The sequence below is a fragment of the Mytilus galloprovincialis genome, chromosome 3, assembly GCF_965363235.1.
Source record: "Mytilus galloprovincialis chromosome 3, xbMytGall1.hap1.1, whole genome shotgun sequence".
NCBI lineage: Eukaryota > Metazoa > Mollusca > Bivalvia > Mytilida > Mytilidae > Mytilus > Mytilus galloprovincialis.
The window spans coordinates 111341689-111366909 of NC_134840.1; the positions used below are offsets into that span (position 1 = coordinate 111341689).

Below are 25221 nucleotides of genomic sequence, written 5' to 3' on the forward strand. Positions count from 1 at the left end.
TTTTGCAAAACTCAAAAACTCACGTGTTAATTATTGATTGAAGTACCATAAAATGTTAGGGACCAGGAAATCAGTGTTACTGAAAAATATGATGCAGAATCATCACAAAATGGAAATTAATGTAGTGCTCATCTAATATACAAAATGATTGTTGAAATGTGTATTTCCAAATTATGCAACATTGACATACAATACTTCAAACTTAGTTTTAAAAGAAAGAAAAACAATAGTTTAATAATCATTACCAACATATAAAGATCTTTATAAAAAAAAGGCAGATTGATTTTCAGAAGGATAAATCGAATAACGATTTGTCAAACTAACCAACAGAATATCCTTTATATGAACCAAATTTTAGTCGCCATATACCAACAGGATTTTCCCACCAAAAATGAACAGACATAAACGTCCATGTCAACGATCCTCTTCTTTCGTATTTTATGGCATCTTCATACCGGAAATGAAGTAAATTACTTTCAGTTCCGCTAGGGGAAACAAGATATAGTTCTGTGACACCACGAAATTTACTGTAGGAGAATTTAATACGAACTGTTACTTGTTCTAAGCAACGAATTAAACTATCACTCCCGGAAACGAATATGGTGTTGGACGACAACATATCACTTCTGGTAGAACTAAAATAAAAGAAGAACTTCATAATTAATTTATTTACACAATTCCGACAATAATTACGTTACTTCAATGATTGAATCTGGAGCCAATTGACAATAAACGCATCATAGCTATCAGGCTTTGAAGTTTGGTTGTACCTGTAGAAAAATTATTTCAAACGGGATAGCACATCCTAATGTTTACGGACATGTTGTTTATCAAGCCCAGAAATTTAGATACGATCCGGGTAAACATATCGATCCTTTAAATAAACTTATTCTAAAAGGTTACCAATTCAATACTGTAATTAATGTAGGTCCTTAAATATAGTGTTTATTGGTATTAATGTTGAATTTATTATCAGTAGATCAAAATCAAACTATTATTTAAATACATATGCACATTCATGGCTCTACAATCTGTCAATAACTGTATCTGGCATTGCACATGCTCATGTTTTTCTCTGACTGTTGATAACGTCTTTACACTTAATCCAATGGATGTTGGATGTGTACTGATTGATATTTTAGTCTTAGATGCATGATTTTTGTATTGGTTGTTATTGGCTTTGAACTAGCTGTCAGTAACTGCGAGTACTCTCAGATCTGTGCTTATTGTCTTTTTGTTGTTGTTGGGATGTATGAGCACCCTGCCACGTCCGGTCTGTGTTTTTGTTAGATGTATTTCTGTTTTTTATCGATCTGATGAGCTGAGCCCTTTTCAACTGATTTATAATAAAATTGAGAATGGAAAAGGGGAATGTGTCAAGGGGACAACAACCCGACCATAGAAAAGACAGCAGCAGAAGGTCACCAACAGGTCTTCAATGTAGCGAGAAAGGGAGTTTGTTCTTATGTTGTACTGTTACACCACTGTCCCAGGTTAGGGGGAAGTTGGCGCCTTGAAGCTAGTTTAACCCGCCACATTCTGTATGTGCCTGTCCCAAGTCAGGAGCCTGTAATTCAGTAATTGTCGTTTGTTGCTATATATTATATTTGTCTTTCGTCCATTATTTTGTTCATAAATCAGGCCGTAAGTTTTCTCGTTAAAATTGTTTTACATTTGTCATTTCGGGGCCATTTATAGCTTTCGGTATGTGTTTTTCTAAATGTTGAAGACCGTACGGTAACCTACAGTTGTTAATGTCTTTGTCATTTGGTCTCATTTGCAATCATACCACATCATTTGTTTTTATATTAAAGTGTTTTACGATTGCGCGTTTCGTCTATAAAAGACTCATCAGTGACGCTCAAATAAAAAAAATCAAAAGACCAAAGAAAATACGAAGAGCGTTCAGGACCAAAATTCTGAAGCGTTTTGCCAAATTCTGCTAAGGTATTCTATTTCTGGTGTTGAACATCCTTAGTATTTCAAAAATTTTAAGTTTTAATTACAGTTAAAATTATGACCATATAAAAAAAATGCATGTCAACACAAAAGAAACGACTACTGGGCTGGTGATACTCTCGGGGGAGGAAACTCCACCAGCAGAGCCATAGATATACCTATTATAGCTTCCGGACATGCACCTTTGTACGACACAGATACGTTTATAAACTTTCACGCCTTGATCATCTAGTTATATTGTTTGAAGCAGACAAATGTACAATGTAAATTGTCTTATTTTCCTCTATTGTGGATGAGTAAATATTGATATATTAGGTATAACTGCTAAAATAGCTAAAATTGCCACAGGAATGGTTCTGATATCATATAAAAAACTAATTTTATTTAGTATTTCAGATTATCAGTAATTGCTTATTTTACGAAAGCAAGAGAGGTTGAACTTCTACAACTATCTAGTATTTGTACATGTTAAGTGTTGAGTACATATACACATTGTATGAACAAATCTTAGATATTACACAGATATCTATACTATTAAATGAGAAGACCTCATTTTGTGTGTCGCTTTTTCTTCCTTCCACAATAAATTAATCATCATTCCCTTGTGCCCTAAAGGTAAACTCATCATAGATACCATGCATAGTCGCATTTGTCATCCTCGCTTATAATTATTCCGTTTTGGTTATTTTGGAAAGAAAACGAAAATAAAGGCGTCCGGATATTGTTTCCGTCATTGGACGGACTTTTAAGTCATAGATAAGTCTTCTGTTCAGGATTGTTTAAAATTACACATAATTTGCATAGGTTCTTTTCACTTTTTCTGTATACTATGAACATACATATACTATAAATAAAGTGTACATTGTTTTTGCTATTTACTATCAATTCCAAATATACTAATGAACGGCGGTCATATATTTTATAGAGAATATAGTACATGTCTGTTCATAGTATACAGAAAAACGCAAAAATTATCGAAATTAATAAAAATCAAAAAAATAACGGATTTTGAAAAAAAGGTGGAGGGCTAAACAAATTGTCCTGTTCCCAAGTACCTACATGTATGACTTTTGATTCCTTTCCTGAAATTCTCCAGTCATAAAATCTTTACAAAAATTCATCCTACAACAATTTACATACTTTCAATCACGCTAAACGCCCGCGATTTCACGGGTTTGTTTAGTGTTTAAAATTATAGCTGATGATGGATTCCAACAGCAGAAGAAACGGAACACTTTGAAGCTATTAAAAAAAACAAGTGCAGACAATATTAGATGTTTTAAACTGCTAAGAAATAAACATAGGAGATGGGTGTATGATGTCACAATTAGGGCAAATACGATTGAGTATAAAAAAGCAATCTCTTGAATTTGTTTAGTTGTGAATATCATATTGCTAGGAAATACATACATAAAAGGAAACCTAGTTCGAGTTGTAAACGTGTGTTGTACTGGAACAGGGGCCCATGTTTTAGCTTTACTGACCATGGCTTCGGCATCCATTAGACCATACCCAAGGACTTGGCTAACTGCAAAATATATGAAAGATTTTGGTAATAATAAATTTCAAGCGTATATTTACAATATTTGGATTGTTTAAAACGAAAAAAACTGAGACTTAACTGAAAGAGGGCATAAATGAACAAATAAAAAAAAAAATAGTAGTTTTCTTGATATTAATATAAGGGCCTTTTATAGCTGACTGTGCGGTATGGGATTTTTTCATTGCAGAGGGCCGTTCGGTGACCTATATAGTTCTTAATGTCTGTGTCAATTTGGCTCTTATGGAGAGTTGTCTCATTGGCAATAATACAACATCTTCTTATTTTTACGGATAACATTAAATGCGTTTATTTTTGATTGTTGATTAATTCTTTCTCTAGATATTTAAATAACCCTCTCTTGTGGTTTAGAAATAGAAATAAGAAAATTGAAACTTATTATGAATGTGTGATTCTACCCAGCACCATTTTAAAACATCACACTCAACACTATATTGTCATAGAATATCTGTTTCACAGATGACGACAGATTTGTTCCAATTGTTGTAGCCACAACCAGGTCCTCTCTTATTCGAATGTGATCTACCGAATAAGACTTATTACCGGTATAGTCATTACATGACCAACATGATGGGTGCCACTAGTGGAGTAGGATCTGATTCCCCTCCAGTGTACCTGGGATCACATCGATTTTTTGTGGGGTTCGTGTTGCTTAGTCTTTAGTTTTTCATGTTGTGCTATGTTCGGTTACACATATAGCACCATCGTGTAGCTCACGTTAGTACGAATCCTGTGATAAGTCTAATTTAAAAGCTCACATTCGTGGACAGGAGGATTTTGGTAACGACAATTGAAAAATATCCGTTGCCATCTGTAAAACAGATATTCCATAACGATCAACTTGCGCTATCGTGATTGCGCCTGTGGTGAAATTGTCCTGTTGTATCGTTTATTTCAAGGGCGTTCAACACATTCACCAAATTTGAATTATTTAGTGAGAGAACACCATGTTTTTGAAGTTAAATGATAATGCTTGCTTCTTTTCACTCATCCGAAAAAAAGCTTTTGTATGAGGTTTGCCTAATATGAATAAGAAACAAGTAGGCAATAAGAAGAGCACAAATATAACTTATATGTTGTCAATCAAAAAATTAAGCATCTTGATAATGCTAGTTTCATAGATATTTCTGTTTGAATCTGAGATGTTTTTTTAAGTCCGATTTATCCCTTCCTTGTAAGGAAACATTTTAAAACAATTAGATAAAATTGACAGGCTTTAAACAACTAATTTCAGAAGGACAGATAAAATGAAGGATTCACGAACATGTCATAATATATGCCCGTCCACTCAGTGTTTGAGTCTTATAAATAGAGTAGAGCTTTTACCGAGAAGGAAAGGATTATATTAACGATAAATATACTTAATAATGTAAAACAAATTATTAAGATAGAAAGGAAATTATGTACGGCAACTTACATTCCTTGTTTGCTCCATTTACTGACCAGTCAGAATATGTGTCATTAAATCCTTTCCTAGATGATGTTAACACTATCAAATGTTGAACGTCTCTCCACGTTAGATAAGGACTGTAAAAAAACGTCAATATCATTTAATGATGTAACTATCATTTGTACATACAATCGCAGTGTCTTCATCGGCTGCATGCAACTTATTGATGCCAAAATAAACTTCGTGTGTATGTGTTCAAGGCTTTACATGAGGACACATCGGTCTACCTACAAGAACTCGTTACTATTTACAAACCGATAAGCGCACTGAAATCCCCCAAAAATGCCATGATTTTAACAACGCCAAATGTAAGAACTAAAACTAAAGGGAAAGAAAATTCGACAAAGCAGGCGCCGTTCTGTGGAAGGATTTCCCAAATGAACTACAAAACATACATTCTGTGAACGTTTTTAAGAAAAAAACAAGAATTTTTTTTTATTCAGACATGCTTTTTCATAGTCTTTAAAATATTTCTACCTCATTGTAATATTTGAATTTTCCATATATAATTTAATTGTACGGTTTTATTGGCTTTTTATTTTTTTCCATGCTCATTTTTTGGAAATTATTTTATTATTTGATTTAATACTATAGATTTATAATTTATATGCAAGAAATTTAAAATCATATTTTTTTTATAAATTTTGACATATCTTTTTTAATCTTTTTAAAAGTAATGAGTGATCATTTCTCATTTGCTTAATTTTTTATCATGGGCTTTCCTATTCTATTTTAAATACTTGTATATGTGAATTGATATTATGTTGGAAATTAAAGCGCTTAGGGTAATTTACATATATATGATGCGCTGTGAAAGATACTTTATAATGATAATAATAGTGCTTCATTATCATGATCATGTTTAACGAGGATGCTACTGTGTAGTTCAATGTGCCGTCAGGATATACATGTATACGCATCGTAAAAGTCTCCAAATTAGGCTGGGAATCCGTCGATTGTTGCAAATGTTGGCATTATTTCAGATATTCATTTAAGAGATAATTCAGTACAAAAAGTTTCAGAAAACTGATTGTGTCACAGTGAACCAAAAAAAAATAATAAATGTGAAAGTCCTATAATTCCGGCAAAAATGTAACTAAAATTACATAACAGTGAGAAATCATGAAGAAAACCCAGTACAAAGATAAGTAGTGTTCACAAGGTGACGTTTTGCTACAAATGGGTGAAAATAAAGCAATGTCCATAACTCATGTAAAACGTTTTAAATGTTAATTGTGGTAAAGTGTAGTAATTAGAAGACTAACACAAACAATAAACATTGTTTGAAAACTTTTTGGGAAATGACCTATGCGGAGTAGTATACAAAAGGTATCAGTATCCTTAAAATGGCCATACACGGTCAAAGTGCCGCAACAATTGTCCAATTAGAATAGCGGAACAAAATGGACATCTAAAAATAATGACATATAATTGGTTCAAATATGAAAACTTTCGGCCAAACGGACCTAAAGGCGTACCAATTAGGATGATAGTATGCGATAAAAGAAATCAAATGATACGAGGTTCCATCAATCGATAAAAAATGTCGAATCAATATGGAAAACCAGAAATGTGATTTTCACATGATAACAACCAATCTCACTATGTCCTTCGCAGTAAAAGTTCTAGATTGTATTATGATTATTATCCTCGAATCATTCATATAGTAGAAAATTTGACGTGATTTAACACCATGGTATTTTCATTATGATTAGAACCAGTCACATCACATAAAGAGGATAAACTCATCATTGTTACCAGTTTTAAAATTTTGAACGCCAGACTAAACTACATAAGTGTCCTTACAAACAACGGTATATTGCTGGGTCTTCCAAGTGCTCCACGAAACCTCTTTCTAAATTATTAACATCTATTTTATCAGCAATCAAAGACGGGCTTCAAAGTTATTGTGAAACTGCCTATTCTAGAGGTGGCGTGAATCAGATGTGGATACTTGAAAATTCAAAAGATCTTTTAGAGTACATACAATCTAACTCTCTTTCATCTTGTAACAGTATTAAAACATTTGAATTTTCTACCCTGTACACAAGTATTCCACATTCCAAACTAAAAGACAAATTGAAAGAGTTGATATTACTTTGCTTCATAAAAAAGAATGGCCAACGTAGATACAAGTATCTTGTCTTAGGGAGGGATAAATCCTACTTTGTAAAGAATCACTCTGATTCAAACAAAAAATTCTCTGAAACTGATATTATCAAGATGCTTGATTTCTTGATTGACAACATATTTGTTACGTTCGGAGGACGTGTTTTTCAACAGACTGTCGGCATTCCAATGGGAACAAACTGTGCCCCTCTACTCGCCGACTTGTTTCTTTATTATTATGAGGCTGACTTCATGCAGGAACTTCTTAGGAAGAAAGATAAGAAGTTAGCAATATCCTTTAACTCTACTTTCCGCTATATAGATGATGTTCTTTCACTAAACAATTCAAAATTTGGTGACTATGTGGAACGCATCTATCCAATCGAACTAGAGATAAAGGATACTACAGATACAGTTAAGTCGGCTTCATATCTTGACTTACATCTAGAAATTGACAATGAGGGTCGGTTGAAAACAAAACTTTACGACAAAAGAGATGATTTCAGCTTTCCAATTGTGAACTTTCCATTTCTAAGTAGCAACATTCCAGCAGCACCCGCATACGGGGTATATATCTCCCAATTGATACGATATTCCCGTGCTTGCATTTTCTATCATGATTTTCTTGACAGAGGTTTGCTGCTCACAAGGAAGCTATTAAACCAAGAGTTCCAAATGGTGAAGTTGAAATCATCCCTTCGTAAATTTTACGGACGCCATCACGAGTTGGTTGACCGTTATGGAATAACCGTTTCACAAATGATATCGGATATGTTCCTTACGTCGTAACTACAATCCCCTTCCTTTTCATGAATATGACCTACCGAATTAGACTATTTACCGGATTTGTAATCACTTAAGCAACACGACGGGTGCCACATGTGGAGCAGGATCTGCTTACCCTTCCGGAGCACCTGAGATCACCCCTAGTTTTTGGTGGGGTTCGTGTTGTTTATTCTTTAGTTTTCTATGTTGTGTCGTGTGTACTATTGTTTTTCTGTTTGTCTTTTTTATTTTTAGCCATGGCGTTGTCAGTTTGTTTTAGATTTATGAGTTTGACTGTCCCTTTGGTATCTTTCGTCCCTCTTTCGTCTACAAAAGAGGCATCAGTAACGCCCGAATCAAAAAGGTGAAAAAGGCCAAATACAGTACGTAGTTGAAGAGCAATGAGTTTTCAAAATTCCGAAAGAAATGCTATGCTTAGGTACAATTAACATGCCAGAAAGTTACTCTTAGAATGGTGAGGGCATCAAATTTGTAAACGCGCTGAAACGACTTATTACCGGATTTCCACTTGCACAAGCAGTGCAACACCATTCAGATAAACAAGAGTTCGTCCCGAAATGTTTGGTTGTGTTGCTTAATCTCTGGTTTTCTTTGTTATGTTTTCTTTGTTTTTATTTTGAGGCAGGTGTTTGCTAATTTTATTGAACAGAAGACTTTTTGATTGTCACATTGGATATGTATTTTTTCTTTTTACATTAATACCAATTATTACATTAAACTCGTTATTTATAGTGACATCAATATAATCAACGAATATTCACTCGATTTGTATTTTGAATAAAAGTAGACAAGTTTAATCCCGCCATATCTTGTATGTGCCTGTCCCAAGTCAGGAGCCTGTAATTCAGTGGTTATCGTTTGTTGCTGTATATCATATTTGTTTTTCGTTCATTATTTTGTACATACATTAGGCCGTTAGTTTTCTCGTTTGAATTGTTTTACATTTTTCATTTCGAGGCCTTTTATAGCTGACAATGTGGTATGGGTTTTACGCATTGTTGAAGGCCGTACGGTAACATATAGTTGTTAATTTCTATGTCATTTGGTCTCTTATTGGGAGTTGTCTCATTGACAGTTATACCACATCTTCTTATTTTCATAAATATAATTAACTATTCTCTTTGACCTTGTTATGCAGATATCATGTACACTTACTTTGCTTGAAGAGCAAGAGCAATTATTCCAGATGCTATTGGTGCTGAAAACGATGTACCTTGAGTACCATTTGTTTTACATTCATCGGTAGTTGTAGTGGTAGTCTAAAAAAAACATATGAAGAAAAAGCAAATAAAAGACAAAGATAGTGTATTTATCATTGTTTATAAAATGCTCGATGTTTTTACTGTGAAATGTGTAACACTGTATTTTACCCATCGAAGAGACAGTCAACCTTGGCTCCGCCTCGTTTGAGAATGTTTTCTCGGGGTAACAATCTACTCTATCACCCTCTCAACTATGTTTTATGTATATAGTATTTAAATTGTGTCACTCTATTGGAATATAAAGAGTAATTCACAACAAAATCTGATTTTTTAACTATGACCTAAAAAAATGTACTGGACATGTTAATAATTTTATATAGTATTTAAATTGTGTCACTCTATTGGAATATAAAGAGTAATTCACAACCAAAATCTGATTTCTTAATTATGACCAAAAAAAATGTACTGGACATGTTAATATATAGTATTTAAATTGTGTCACTCTATTGGAATATAAAGAGTAATTCACAACAAAATCTGATTTCTTAATTATGACCGAAAAAAATGTACTGGACATGTTAATATATAGTATTTAAATTGTGTCACTCTATTGGAATATAAAGAGTAATTCACAACAAAATCTGATTTTGTAACTATGACCGACAAAATGTACTGGACATGTTAATATATAGTATTTAAATTGTGTCACTCTATTGGAATATAAAGAGTAATTCACAACAAAATCTGATTTCTTAACTATGACCGAAAAAAATGTACTGGACATGTTAATATATAGTATTTAAATTGTGTCACTCTATTGGAATATAAAGAGTAATTCACAACAAAATCTGATTTCTTAACTATGACCTAAAAAAATGTACTGGACAAGTTTTTTAAACTACTAGAACACACCCGTGATATCACGGGTCCGTGACTGAATTAAAGTATATAACTATGCGCAAGCCTTATTTTAGTATTAGTATTATTATCTGATAAAGTCATGCCGATTATAAGATACACAGTTTTTCTCTGCTTTCAAGTCTTTCTGTTTGAACCCGTAGAACTGAAACAATAATATTTATTATTTGGAAAACAAAAGGTCTTGGAATGGAGTATTTTTTAATCAACAGCATTGTCCTATATAAGTTATAAATAAAGTTGAATTCTTTGCTTCGCTGTTTTACGTCATGCCCACTAACAAATTGAAAACTGTACCTCAGTATACGCCTTATTTTTAGTCCAGATTTTTAGTATTCGTATTGTTATCTTAGAAAGTCTTACTGATTAAAATACTACAATAGGTAACAATTTGACAATTTAGTAGTGTCAACCCTGTGGTTACGACCCGTGTATATAGCATAATTAATCCTGAATACAACGTTTGGTGGTGCGCCTGTCAGATGCGGAACGTACAGATAAGGTAATAGGGAAAACGGTACTATTTATTCTGCCATAGGAGACAATATTAACATTTTCTAAATTTACCACTTTTTAAGATAAAAACCTGGATAAAACAGTTATATGTTGTGTTAGTACTTTATTATTCTGTTTTAAAAATTAAAGCCAAATAGTATCATGACCAACTTCCAACGGAGCTTGTTTATGTTATCCATGCCCACCGTCATTTTGCACCAAATTTATGAAATTTTGCAAGTCTTTTCGAATAATTCTCTAGAAAATATTTCAATAGGTTTCAAAATTTATATTGTAAATATACACACTGCAGTTATTCATAGATAAATAAAAAATGTATTGTACCCTTACATCCAATCACAGCGTTCATAATTTGACTTCCTTCACCTGCCTTGGGTACACAAAAGGCCAACCTAACATGCTGGGAAAATTTAATACTACCGTTTTCCCTAATAGGTAACAGGTGAATATACTATTGGTATCGGTAGCGGACTCGACCCGGAACTTCTTAATTATTGGCAATATTAATTACGTGGAAAACAAAAGGGCCTGGAGTGGTGTAATTTTGAATCTACACCTTTGTACTATATTAGTTATATATAAAGTTGAATTCTGTGATTCGTCGTTTTTACGTGATGACGGCTGACAAATTGGACCTCGTAATTTTAGTATTATAGATATATATATATTTATGTTCTTATATGTGATCGGAATTAGAAATTATATGGCGTAATTCATTGATACTAACCAGATATCTATCTTCCTCGCTTCCACCATATGTTGCAGCCAAAGCTGGAGCACATACTTCAGAGTACCACGCATTTTGTCCTTGTTGTACGCTAGTTATAGCCACAGTATAAATACTGTTGACGTATCCATCACCATTACAATTGTCATGTGTCATACCATTTCCTGATGCAAATATGAATATGACGCCATTACCATTCCGACCCTGCTCAAGAAATTAATTGAATTACATGAATCCTATTTGACTAAGAGTTTGAGTTAATACATTTGTGAATAATATATGACCATCGTAAAATATGGGTAGGTACAGTTCTAATGAAAATATTGATATTCATTTCTACCGCGATATCTTTCGTGCAAGATGTCACTTTTTAGAGTATGTTAGGTCATTGACATTTGAGTTGATATTTTCATAAACATTTCAAACAATTTTTTCAAATGAAATATGACAAATATTTATCGAATGAGATATAATACTGTAAAAAAACTTATTTTCGTGGATACTTTAATTTCGCGTTAATTTAGCCCTTTATAGCCCTTGTCGCGGATATATATCATTTCGCGATTTTCAAATGAACTTGATGCAGTTAAATGGGGAAAGATCCAAGTGTTACCTTTTCGCGACAATTCATATTTGCATTTTTTTCTAAATGTGAAAGTCGCGAAAAAAATCGTTCGCGAAAATTAGTTGGTTTACAGTAATTTTTGAGATTGACATTTTTTGTAAAAAAATTTAAGACTGCAATATAACTAAAAGCAAACTTATCCTTATAAAATAATTTCATACAAAAACAGAATATCATACAATTGACAAAACAACACATTTATGCTGAGTTCACACGTAATTCGAATTCGAACTAGTTTAAATCGCATTCAATACGTTTAACGTCCTAACGTCAATTCTAATTCGAATTAGAATGCGCTTCAACAGGTCGGGACCACTACCTTATATGGAAATGCATAAATTAGCATACTTATGTTCTCGCACATGTATATTGGTAATATATATTATGTAAGACAACACAAGCATGATTAATATATTGTTTGTATATATATACATTCACTCAAAGTTAGAGCTACGCCAAATAGTGTAAACGAAGTCATAGCATAAACTTACATTTTGAACTCCTGCTTTCAGAGCTTCTTTTGTTAAAGTTCCAGGACCAAAAAAACCGTACCCATCTGGAGGGCCCCAGCTATTAGAATATATGTCTATTTCATTTATATGATGATTGAGAGCTTGTGCTTCTTCTGAATCTGTTAATCCACGATTGCCAAGTAAACGTACACCTGAAATACCAAGTAAACATCAATTAACTCTTAGTATTGAAAAGTTTTCATCACGCTTGTCATACATATTAATGATTCATAGTATATGGCTTTCTTCAGCACAACCAATCCCAAACCCAGAACCTAACTATTATATATTAAGGGGAGTAACACATTTACGTTTTCCAATGTCACAGTATATAATTTGACCTATGATAATTTTAGACATTTTGCCAAAATGTGTTAAACACAGACAGTTGTATTGTAACCACTAAGTCGGTCATTATTGTCCAGTTACTGTAAAAAAAAATGTTGATTTATTCGAAACACTAATCAATTTTATCCCAAGGTATAAATTAATTTTGTTATATTTGGCACCGCTTTTTAGTTTTATTTGCCTTCAACTTCCTTTTTTGTTTGTCTTGTCAACTTTTTATATTTTAGATCCACTGATGAGTCTTTTGTACAGGAAACGCGCATCTGGTCTGTCAAATTACATGTGTACAGCTTGTATCGTTTTCATTGTAGAACTTTCACATCACGCATTCTACCTATGAAAACGATGAACGTTTGTTAACTTATAATGTTCAAATGTCACCACGTTTAAACAAAATAAACAAAATCAATATATTGAATCTCTTATCAGGAAGCTATCACCGGAAACTTTGTTTTGCATGTTAAGCAGTTCAGAAATACTGGAACTCCGTGCAATGTATTATTTGAAATAAGATACATGTATGAGGGGATACCAAACTTACCAACTATAGTTGACTGATGTGCAACACCAACAATACACTCGTTATTATCTTTTTCTGCTGCTATGAGTCCTGCAACTTCTGTTCCATGACTGAAAATATATCAATAAATCATTAATACATGTTATATCCAAAAAGTTCATAAAAGATGTAAAGATTAACTAGTAAAAAAAAACAGTAATTGCAACATTTATGTTTCAACTATTACTAGAAAACAAATAATTTCTTGTTGTGGTATTTGAAAAGATCTTCGCCATCAGTCTGGTGTGAACAAGCAAAACTATGCATATAGTTTTTTATGGCCCCGCAACGAAATTGTCTGTGCCATATAGTTTACCCTTGTCCGAAATTCCGAAATTCCGTTATTCCGCAACAAACCATTACACGGAGTTTTTTTCTAAACGCCTTCAGATATTGGGCTGATTTTTGGTTTGTGAGTTCACCATTATGAGTTACAGATCAAGTTTAAGTTTCGTTCCGCTCCGCTAATTTTTGCTGAAATTATGGGCTTTGGACTTTGATAAATTGTTGAAAATCACAGGTATACGGAGTTTTTTTTCTAAACGCCTTCACATATTGGGCTGATTTTTGGTTTGTGAGTTAACCATGATGAGTTACAAATCAAGTTTTAGTTTTGTTCCTCCCCATTAATTTTTGCCAAAATTAAGGGTTTACAACATTGAAAATGGTTGAAAATCACAGTTATACAGACTTTTTTCTATAGGCCTCCACATTTTGAGCTGAGTTTTGTTAACAGTTATACAGACTTTTTTTCTATAGGCCTCCACATTTCAATTTGAGCTGAGTTTTGTTAACATTTAATTTATAATTATGAACATATCAATGTGAGACTACCATCATGTTTGTGTCCACATGTGTTATTGAAATTGCAGATTTTTCAACTTTTTGGGACGGGGCCATTTGTGTCGCTTTGACTCATCTAGTTTTGTTCTAAATCTGACATCGGACTCGGACTTCTTTTAAACTGATTTTTACTGTGCGTATTGCTGTGTGTTTGTTTATTCTCCATTGGCTAGAGGAATAGGGGGAGGGTTGAGATCTCACAAAATATGTTTAACCCGCCGCATTTTTGCGCCTGTCCCAAGTCAGGAGCCTCTGGCCTTTGTTGATCTTGTATGTGTTGAAGACCCATTAGTGGCCTTGGTCTATTTACTGCACTTTGGTCGGGTTGTTGTCTCTTTGACACATTTCCCATTCCCAATCTCAAATTCATAATCATTGATATTCACCTGCTTCCATAGGGAGGCATAGGATTGTTATCGTCATCTACGTAATCATAATCGTTCACTAGATCCTGAAATATAACAATAGTAAGATGTATAAAGGTCGTTTTTATGTCAGTTAAACTTTTGTTATTTTTTTTATATATTTATATAAGTTTATGGATATTCGAGCCAATTGATATTCCCGTCATTTTGTTCCTTGCTAAATTCGTGTAAATAAATCGATCGCCAAATTTGTTGATTGACACGATATCATATAAAGCATTGCAGTGAATGTGCTTATTAACAACAATAATCAATCGGTATAACAGAAGAGTACATATAGAATACAAATAATTAACATACCACATTTGAAACAAGATCTGCATGATCAGTCTGTAAACCATCGTCAAGGATAGCAATCTTAATACCACGTCCGGTATACCCAATATTCCAAGCTTCATTGATCTGCATGGAAGGTGAGATGTCATTATTCTGTAAAATATCAAGTGCTTTATATTTAATTCCCCTAACTGCTGGCTTAGTTGCAGTAACATGTACGTCAACAGGATACAAAATGTTCTTATTGTTTAGCTTGTCTTGAGTAAAGATAGTTAGATGACTTACCAAGTGCCATAGCTTATACCATTCTGGATCGGCAGTCTTCAGCACTCTCGGTTGACGAACTTCCTGCTGAATAAACTCTACCTACAATGGGGTACAATCAAAATGAAACACAAACAACTTAAAAACATTCACATATATACTATATATGTTGTATCAATGCAGCTAGGAGTATTGTTGATTCGTTTTCTTCCTCAGAAATAACATGAAGCATTCGATATCACTTGTTAATAAATTTTTCGGGGTCTGCCGCAAAAACATAGCTCAGGTGTTAACTTCGGGTTCTTAAAAACAAGCACAATGAAGGCTATTGTTGCTTACATCAACTTTAAATGATATTTGTTGGATAATTGTCTCATTGGCAATCATACCACAACTCCTTTTTGGTACATTTGCATAACTTAATTGATACTTACAAAAAAACTTATCACAACGCTTATCAAGCTCTTGTCTACTTTGTTGTACGCTTATAGCAGTTGACATCTCGCAGGAAAATTAATGTTAAAGTAAGGCGAAAGATATAATATATATATATATATATATATACATAAGTCCAAAACAAACTGATAATGACTTTGCAAAAAACGAAAAACGATCAATAAACAAGTATACAATATACAAAGCGAATGGGCAACACTAACCCAACCAAAAACCGGAACCAGAAGGGTAAATAAAATCTGCTACACAAAGTCATGTGGCACCCGTCATGTGTTACATTTGTATAACAAAATTGTTGAAAGTCTTTCATTCGTTGACTTTGACTTTGATATACGTACTTGGCTTATTGTTTTGAATACGAGTTGAGGTATCGTGCTATAACACATGCACGGGTTTGAACTTTTGAAATTATCTTAAGCGTATAAAAAAGGGAACAACACACCATACACCACGTTCACTTAAAACTAACATTTGTAAAACAACAATGTTGATGATAGTTTTGTATATAAAGCTTTTAATTTCATTAATCACAAAGGGTTGACTGGGGTATAGAAATTTGGTCATCCCAGGTTATCCTAAAGCGTCCATATAGCTGTGAGGGATGCATAAATATACAGCCACATCCGGTCAGAATGTGATAATTCCAATGCTTCTTGTAGGCAAAGTTTCCTCTGCACATCAATGAAACATTGTAACACCATTTGGAGAGGTTCGTGTGTGGCCTGTTGCAAGACAAAATATCTGCCACTATACAAAATAACCCCATTTGGTAGTGGTAGTCGATATTCATGTTCTGAACTCAGGTCGATCCACGTCTCAGAACACTCCTTTCAATTTATTATTAGTTTTTTTATCGTCATAAATATGAATGAAATATTTGCAACTGGATATTAAGCAAACGATCACTCTACGTTATATTTACCGGTTGTGCATCAATGGAACAAAGATTATCAAAGAACTGTCAAATTCTTAGGTTGAAAAAAACACTTCACGGCACAAATATAACTACTAGCGAGGTATCTAAAATATGACGGAAACAATAACAAACGACTAAAAATAATAACTTTTGGGAGTACTTTTGTATTATTCGATAGAAATATAATTAATTAATTAATACATTAAGAAATAAATGAATATATATCTCACCTCAGTATCAAGTCGTATATTTCGTATATCTGTGTCTTCTATGTGCTTGTTTGCTTTTCTAGATAATTTATCAATATCAAATATATAGTAAAAGAGGTCACCAATCTGAAACTATAGAGAGATACAACAATACAGCTCATTGCTTGAAATCTATCGTTTCAAGCAGATTTAGAAAAAATATAAAAAATGTTGAAACTGCTCTTCAATTGAAATTAAGTCAATGGGAAACTGAATTATACTAATTTTGTGAACAACACGAAAATGATCAATATGAGTTACAGCATAAACGCGTTAGAAGCAATTCAGCAGCAAATGGCAATGAAACAATATGTATAAAAGGTAGACGGTCTTTAACTTTAGAATAAGAACAACGTCTCTTACTATCTCTAAGCTTAGACTTTAAGATTTATTTGTATTACATTATTTGACATCAACATCTAATACTAATATGAAAAAAAGTATGAAGAAACACGACTAGCCTCATGCCGTTCTTGATTTAAGACGTAAATAATATCTTTTAAAAAGAATAAACTAATACTTTTGTGTAAATTTTACACTCCTTAGTATCTCCTCCGTCAGTAAATGGACAAACCACACCATTAAAGTTGAATGAGGAAGTAAACATTTCCATAAATTTAATCTAGTACAGAGTCTTTTTGTTTTAGAATTTTATATACACTCACAGTTCACAGCTTAACATGCCCATAATATGTATGCTTTTATTTTACCAATGTTATGTCTAGTGATTAAACAAGTACAAACATCTGACAGATTTCACAATCCACAAAATACTGAGGATTTATCAAAAAAAAAAATATGTTAAAATGAGATGTATAACCAACAGGAGTGCACACGCTGAAATGTCTCGACTTCTTTACTATTCATTGACATTATGTTGATAGTCTTAAATATAAAGCTTTACTACAACCCTCACATCAACTTAACATGATCCAAGAAAAATGAGGTCAATGTCATATAAACCAAACAAGAAATACATGTACACCTTACAATCATTCAATACACTAAATATAGTTGACATATTGCTTATAGGTTCTAAGAAACAGACTTAAACTTAACCGAGGAAAACTAAACATTGACCAATGAACCATGAAAATGAAGTCAAGGTCAGATGAACCATGCCAGGCAGACATGTACAGCTTACAATCCTTCCATACAACAATGTAGTGGATCTATTGCTTATAGTTTAAGAAAAACAGACCAAAACAAAAAAACTTAACACTGAGCAATGAACCGTGAACAGGAGATCAAGGTCAAATAAAACCTGCGAGACTGACATGTACATCATAAAATGTTTCCATACACAAAATATAGTTGACCTATTGCATATAGTATTAGAAAAAAAAGACCAAAACTCAAAAACTTAACTTTGACCAATGAACAATGAAAAAGAGGTCAAGGTCAGATGACACATGCCAGCTAGACATGTACACCTTAAAATCATTCCATACACTAAATATAGTAGACCTATTGCATGCAGTATAAGAAAAACAGACAAAAACACAAAAACATAACTATAACCACTGAACTATGAAAATGAGGTCACGGTCAGATGACACCAAAACTTAACCTTGTTCATTTATCCATGAAATGGGGTCGAAGTCAAGTGAGAACTGTCCGACGGGCATGAGGACTTTGCAAGATACGCTCACACCAAATATAGTTATCATATTACTCATAATAAGAGAGAAATTAACAATACAAAAAATCTGAACATTTTTTTTCAAGTAGTCACTGAACCATGAAAATGAGGTCAAGGACAATGGACATGTGACAGACGGAAACTTCGTAACAAAAGGCATCTATTAACAAAGTATGAAGCATCCTGGTCTTCCACCTTCTAAAATATAAAGCTTTTAAGAAGTTAGCTAACGCCGCCGCAGTTGCCGTCGTCGCCTGATCACTAACCCTATGTCGAGCTTTCTGCAAAAAAAGTTGCAGGCTCGACAAAAACCAGAAATTAAAACGTAAAGCTATCTATGTACACAGCCTTTAATTACAACGATACTTTAGAATACCAAAATACAACTACGAAAAAACAATAAAACCAACATTTCGCGTCATGTCATATATTCGGGTATTTATATAAACGTCAAGCACCCAGTATGAGGTAAAATAATTTTTATTGTTTTTTTTTATAATCTAGCTTAATATTCACATTAAACTGTAGTACATGTACTAATAAATAGAAAGACTTTATTATTTTATTTAAAGTTTTAATCCAATTTCACTTCATAATTTTGTGTAATTATATATCTTTTAATAAGTAAAATAATAAAAATACCGATTTCCAAGGAAAATTTAAATGATTGTTCAAAAAATTTAATATGAAAGACACCGACCTTTGAAATAAGAGTTTAACTACAAAGAAAACTTCCTATCCCTGTGAAAATAAAATCGCATCTAGTCACGAGAAAGTCTGGATATTAATCATTCACATGGAATACATAATATATACACCATTCAAAACAATTTTGGAAAACAAACTGGGAAGCAACCATTAAACCTTTTAAAAAGGGAGGAAGGTATTTGATAACGTTCTTCTCAAAGTAAAAAACCTAAAAATATTAAAGCTTCAGATTATTCCCGTTTTTTGAATAAATGAAGATCGTTTCAAAAAATGTATACAGTCCCTTATTTATTGAATTGCAATCATAGACAAAAAATAAAACAAGGATAACTTCTAAATAATAATGATGAATGAATATGACATGAATGAATGGCAAATACTCGAAAAGTGTTAAACTTTTGAATTGAACCACATGAATACAAGCAACAGTAGTATACCGCTGGTCATAATTCGATACAGCAAAAACAAAACCGTGTAACAAACTAAGTCCGAGGGAAACACATCAACTTTAAGAGGAAAACAACGGATAAGAAACACTGAAATACAACAAAAGCAAAGTGTGTGTGAGGTATGAACCCTGTGGCATGTTTTGGGTGTTTATTATTATTTTGTTTATCTTACTATTTTAACTTAGTTTATTTGTTGCTGTTCTTATACAATAGTGTAATTATTGTTTTTATTTTAAAGAGTGCCCCGTATCAACAACCATTAATTTTAAGATTTATGGATAATATCAAGGTCCATTAAATAAGGGAACATAAGTTGACAAGTTAAGGAAAAGAAAAGAAAAAAAAACGAAAAAGTGGGGAACAAAATTAAACGGATAATAAAACTTAAATAATGCTCTCATTTCAATCATCTAAACGTACCCGTCGACGAAAAATATATCCTGTATGATTCAAACAGAACCGTTCAACAAAACCCTCTCTTCTTGTGGTGTTCACAATAATACGCCCTGTATACTCTATGTCACGAATAAAACTTAACTGATCGGCATGTTCTGTACTAAACCTGGAAGTGGTAATTCGTTTGCTGTATTCTTCGTGTAGCAATGAGCATACAATTATTTGGTAAAGCCCTAAACATATTATCAATACATATGATTTCATTTCACGTCCTTTATGTGCTATTGATTAATTTTTTATGCCGTCGATTTAAATAATAAATAAACCTATCCTTTCTATTTTGTGTAATTTTGAAATATCACCAAGAGGAATAGTGTTTTAATGTGTTTCGAAATTCTTTACCGATATTTTGTAACCGCGCAACAGAATCGTATAGCAATAAAATAGTAATGGAAAAATTTCAAAAACGATTTTAATCACACGATACGTTCGAGACTTGAAGTCTTGAAAGTGAAAAAATGTTAAACATTTTAGAGCATAAATCTAAAATAGATCTTTACCGAATAGCCAAAGCTACCTGTAATAAACTGTAGTTTAAGCGAAGTGTGATGAGATTTTGCCATGGAAATTAGTAGACAAAAAGTTGTTTTTTATTATTTAAAAAATGACTAAAACTTTGGGCGGGTAAAACAAAAATTTATAAACAAAAATGAAAGAGGAGAAATATTAAACAAAACAAAAATCTAAATTAAATTAGCAGCAATGCTATTGAGTAGATGTGGTATGATTGCCATGATTGCCATTGAGACGACTATGCACAATTTGAAAAAAAACCAACAAGATTGGTATCAATTAAGGTCGACGTTCAGCATGACATGACGAGCAAGGTCGTATGGTAAGCTGTTATGGCCCCTGTATAGCAAAAGCTGAACAATTCAAGAATTTGCATCATAGATACCAGGCTACAGTATATCCAATGGATGTTGGATGTGTACTGATTGATATTTTAGTCTTAGATGCATAATTTTTTTATTAGTTGTTATTGGCTTGATCTAATGTAGCTGTCAGTAACTGCGAGGAGTCTCAGATCTGTTCTGAGTGTCTTTTTGTTGTGGGATGAATAAGTACCCTGCCACGTCCACTCTGTGTTTTTGTTAGATGTATTTCTGCTTATGATCGATCTGATGAGTTACGCCCTTTTCAACTTATTTTTATAGTTTGTTCTTATGTTGTACCGATACACCACTGTCCCAGGTTAGCGGAGGGTTGACGCACCTGAAAGCTGGTGTAACCCCGCCATATTCTGTATGCGCCTGTTCCAAATCAGGAGCCTGTAATTCACTGGTTGTCGTTAGTTACTGTATATCATATTTGTTTTTCGTTCATTATTTTGTACATAAACCAGTCTGTTAGTTTTCTCGTTTGAATTGTTTTACATTTGTTATTTCGGGGCCTTTTATAGCTGACTATGCGGTATGGGTTTTCTCATTGTTGAAGGCTGTACGGTGACCTATAGTTGTTAATTTCTATGTCATTTGGTCTCTTGTGGAGGGTTATCTCATTGACAATCATACCACATCTTCTTATTTTTATATTAGGCGGAGCGTTAAAGCGATATCTGACAGCATAGCGCTATCTGTAGGGATTTATCTGTATAGTATTAAGACACCCAATTGCAGGATAAATATATATATATATATTATGATCATGATAGATTTATATGTTATTGCAAATGTTTAATTGAGATATTAATGCATAAACTATACGTGTAAATTAAAGGACTTATTTAGAAGTTGACATCAGTGTTATAACCGTTTCGAATCAAGGCCAATGCACCCGGATACCTTTAAGTGTGCAGTGATGTTGATTAGTATACACAAATACCTTTAAGTTAGTAAACCGTTCGCCCTACCTTTTATCTGGTTAATCAAACACAGATTTAAAGGGGGTTTATCTTATGAGTACTAAATCAACTTTGGAAAACTACTTCCGTGTAAGAGTTTCACAATACTTTTAATGTCTGTGTCATTTTGGTCTTTTGTGGATAGTTGTCTCATTGGCAATCATACCACATCTTCTTTTTTATATTTGAATAATTTGCACAATTCAGTATGCGTCATACATTTTGAAAGTGAAGACATTATACATCCATTTATACGTAAATATGTTAAATAACATCAGCTTTCCATTCTACCTAGCTTGTAAGTGTATTTGTTTTCAATCCAAAATAAGATTAAAGTTTATATTTAGTATTATACTCTTTGTATATTTATTTCAACAGGTAATAACTTATCTGGTTTTCTCTGCGATAAGTTAAGACATCGGATTAACCATTCGATATACTTCGATGTTGATGCTTCTGATGTACATTATGAGGTCTGACTGAATTTAAGTGCGTTACCGGTATAGGAAATATTAAAGACAAAGTAGCATATCATAAAGAATTTTTCTCAATAAAATAAAAAAACAAAAGTCTGAATGCTTTGCAAGGTAAAACTAATGATTTCAAATGAATTATTACAAAAATGTTCAAGTTTGGAATTTATATTCCTCCTGTGATCGTACCAATTGGAGTCTTTATGACATTATTGATAACCTTTTTTTTTATTCTCCGTTCATACATTAGAAATTATTAAAGAACTAAGATTTCAAAGTTGACTCTAGATAGATTTGGCTATTTTTTCATATAGCTGTTTAAGATCTATTACATCCTTAACTTTCAAATATTTCGCTTTGAGCTTTCCTGGTGAAAATACTCCGGAAGCATGCTAATTATAGAGTGTTGATTTCGTTTTTTTTTTATATTTCCTCTACAATATTTACCAAATAATTGCAATTAGAACCTCTTCCCTCTCTTTGTTCTTTTGGAGTTCTTATTCTTTTAATACTTTTATTCTATAACATAGTGCACATTACTTTAATTTTAATTTTTAATTATTTGTCTTAACAAACGTTAGCTTATCGAAAGTACAGGTGGGTGGATTCACCCATCGCTATAATTAACTATATTGGCGGCACTAGAAATTCCCATTGAAGTTCCTCTATCATACGGGTACTTCAATGAACTATTGATAGAATTATCTTTAAGGAACAAGAGCCACCATAAAATCATAAAACAATCTAATTGTCACACATTTAATCATGACTCGAATGCCTCGAATGCAAATGAATATTGTCTGACGGATATTCATGCCTAACAAGGAAATTATTCGAAGTGATTAAACATGTAATAAGACATTAAATCTTTTAGCTAATGTTATCTTTTTTTAAATTGTCATGGAAGACATTTAACTGTATATACATTCAGATTCATTTGAAAATAATTTATCCCACACTCAATATTCGATTTTTTTAGCTATACTAAGTTATTATAATAAATGGTAGCGAAATTTCTTACTTTTGTTGAAACAAGCGTGTCTAGATAATTAAATTGATCGATGTATTTATCTATTTATTTATTTGATATTTGTATTGGCAAGGGTTATGTATTATTTGAATAAACTCGTTCTAGAAAATTGCGTGATATATATATCCCTATACTTCTGTTCTTGTACTATTTTTAAAGAATCGTGTAAACTGTGGTTGAGCATGAGTCATTATTGGGACAAATGAATTGAGGTACGATCCATGTTTTAACGTGTTTTTTATTCTTTGAATATACTTATGTGAAGGGGGTAGACCTTGGTACAGGGAGATAACTCGTTAAATCAGTTATGTGTTTGTAAAAGTCGTTTCCTCAATGAATTTTAAGCATTTACCTGAAACAGATTGAAAATAATCTATGTATCCAAGAAGCTTAGAACATATTTATGAAAATGGCTGACACAAACATACTGATGATTTTAAGAGTTATTTCCCTTAACCTAGGTCTACCTCCTTAAACGTTATTAAATTAACATTGTAGGAAAAAAAGGCAACAGTAGTATACCGCTGTTCAATAGGCATTAAGGTGGTACCCAACACTTTCACTATATTTAATTTGCCCCGTTTAATTTTCATAAAATTTTGTCAAAGTATTTACTTTTATCCTTTAACAAAAATATAAAAATTTCAAAAAGTTTTAACCAACCGTTTTGTCAGAAAAATTACACTGGTTATATAGCAGTTTGACAAACACCTATTTTGATCATTGAGAAGCTTAATATTCCTTTTACAACACAACGTAATTAAAACGTTTAGCTGACCTTACAGAGTTATCTCCCTGTAATGTTAGGTACCACCTTAATCTATTAAGCGAAAAACAAATCCGGGTTACAAACTAAAACCGAGGGAAACACATTAAAGCCTTTCAATATTGTCTTTATCGGTGCTAACCTTGATTTGGTTTTTAGTTATTAAAAACGTATCTAAATATTGTATATAACACAGACATGTCCTAATATGGTATATAAAAAGTATAACAAAACTACCGAACTGCACGGTAATTTTAAAAAGAGGCAGTACATAAAACCTGACAAAATCAAGCGTTAGATTTTATCAACAAACGTAAGAAATAGAAAACAATCATATTCCTGACTTGGTACATACATTTGCAGAAACAAAATGGTGGGTTAAACCTGGTTTTATAGCTAGCTGAACCATCTTCTTTTAATTTATGGCAGCTCGGTTTTATTTGCAAAATCGGGTGACCAACCCAAATAGTCATTTAAGGTTAATACGAAACTAATTGGAATCCAGTAGTTAAGTAAACGTCTGTAAATGTACACCACAGACATACAGAACAATATCAGATATGTTGATTTTGTAGGCCCAACATAGCTGTTCTGAGATAGATTAATAAAACAATATACTCTTTATTATACATTCAGATATTTATGTGATATTTAGAAACACCTTTAAAAGTGAAATCTTTGCTTAAAAATGCATGAAAGGGATGATGCTAAGAATGTTCTGTAAAAGGTTCGTATAGTTCATTAAATTTACAAACTTATTCACGTGTAAAGCATATTGTTCGTGTTCGTGTTGTTTATTCTTTAGTTTTCTATGTTGTGTCGTGTGTGCTGTTGTTTGTTTGTCTTTTTCATTTTTAGCCATGGCGTTGTCAGTTTGTTTTTGATTTATGAGTTTGACTGTCCCTTTGGTATCTTTCGTCCCTCTTTTTGAATCAAAGACTGAAACTAAATGTTGACACCGCTAACGCCTGCGTTCATGACGACGATGACTAGGATTACTATGTATTGTTTTAACAATTGTCGTCTCAAGCTGGACAATAATTCGCCGTTAAAATGTAACCTATATAGAATAATGATCCATTCTCATAAGTTAAACGTTATCTATACTTTTGTTGTTGTTTATCATTTATAGTTGTAACACGTATCATGTTTTA

At 32.7% G+C, this 25221-nt stretch overlaps 1 protein-coding gene across 1 annotated transcript; it reads right to left on the reverse strand.

Moving 5' to 3' along the window:
- Positions 1-26: 26 nt before the first annotated feature.
- On the reverse strand, positions 27-20162 carry LOC143066879 (proprotein convertase subtilisin/kexin type 4-like). The gene is made up of 13 exons (XM_076239688.1): positions 19920-20162; positions 16683-16793; positions 15102-15182; positions 14841-14969; positions 14502-14566; positions 13255-13343; positions 12345-12517; positions 11229-11432; positions 9021-9124; positions 4938-5047; positions 3370-3487; positions 325-635; positions 27-79 (listed from the first exon to the last, which is right to left on the reverse strand). Exons 1-13 carry the CDS (start codon positions 20157-20159, stop codon positions 27-29), a joined length of 1788 nt encoding a protein of 595 aa, XP_076095803.1. The 5' UTR covers positions 20160-20162.
- Positions 20163-25221: the final 5059 nt, after the last annotated feature.

What these genes read in the sequence shown, in the direction of transcription:
- LOC143066879 (XM_076239688.1), bottom strand. Translation starts at nt 20,159, where the DNA reads ATGAAATCATATGTATTGATAATATGTTTAGGGCTTTACCAAATAATT. An exon ending in ACATCAGTCAACTATAGTTG is followed by an intron (nt 12,518 to 13,254) that starts GTAAGTTTGGTA and finishes TTGGTATTTCAG; the next exon opens with GTGTACGTTTACTTGGCAAT. An exon ending in AAATGGAGCAAACAAGGAAT is followed by an intron (nt 3,488 to 4,937) that starts GTAAGTTGCCGT and finishes TATATTTTGCAG; the next exon opens with TTAGCCAAGTCCTTGGGTAT.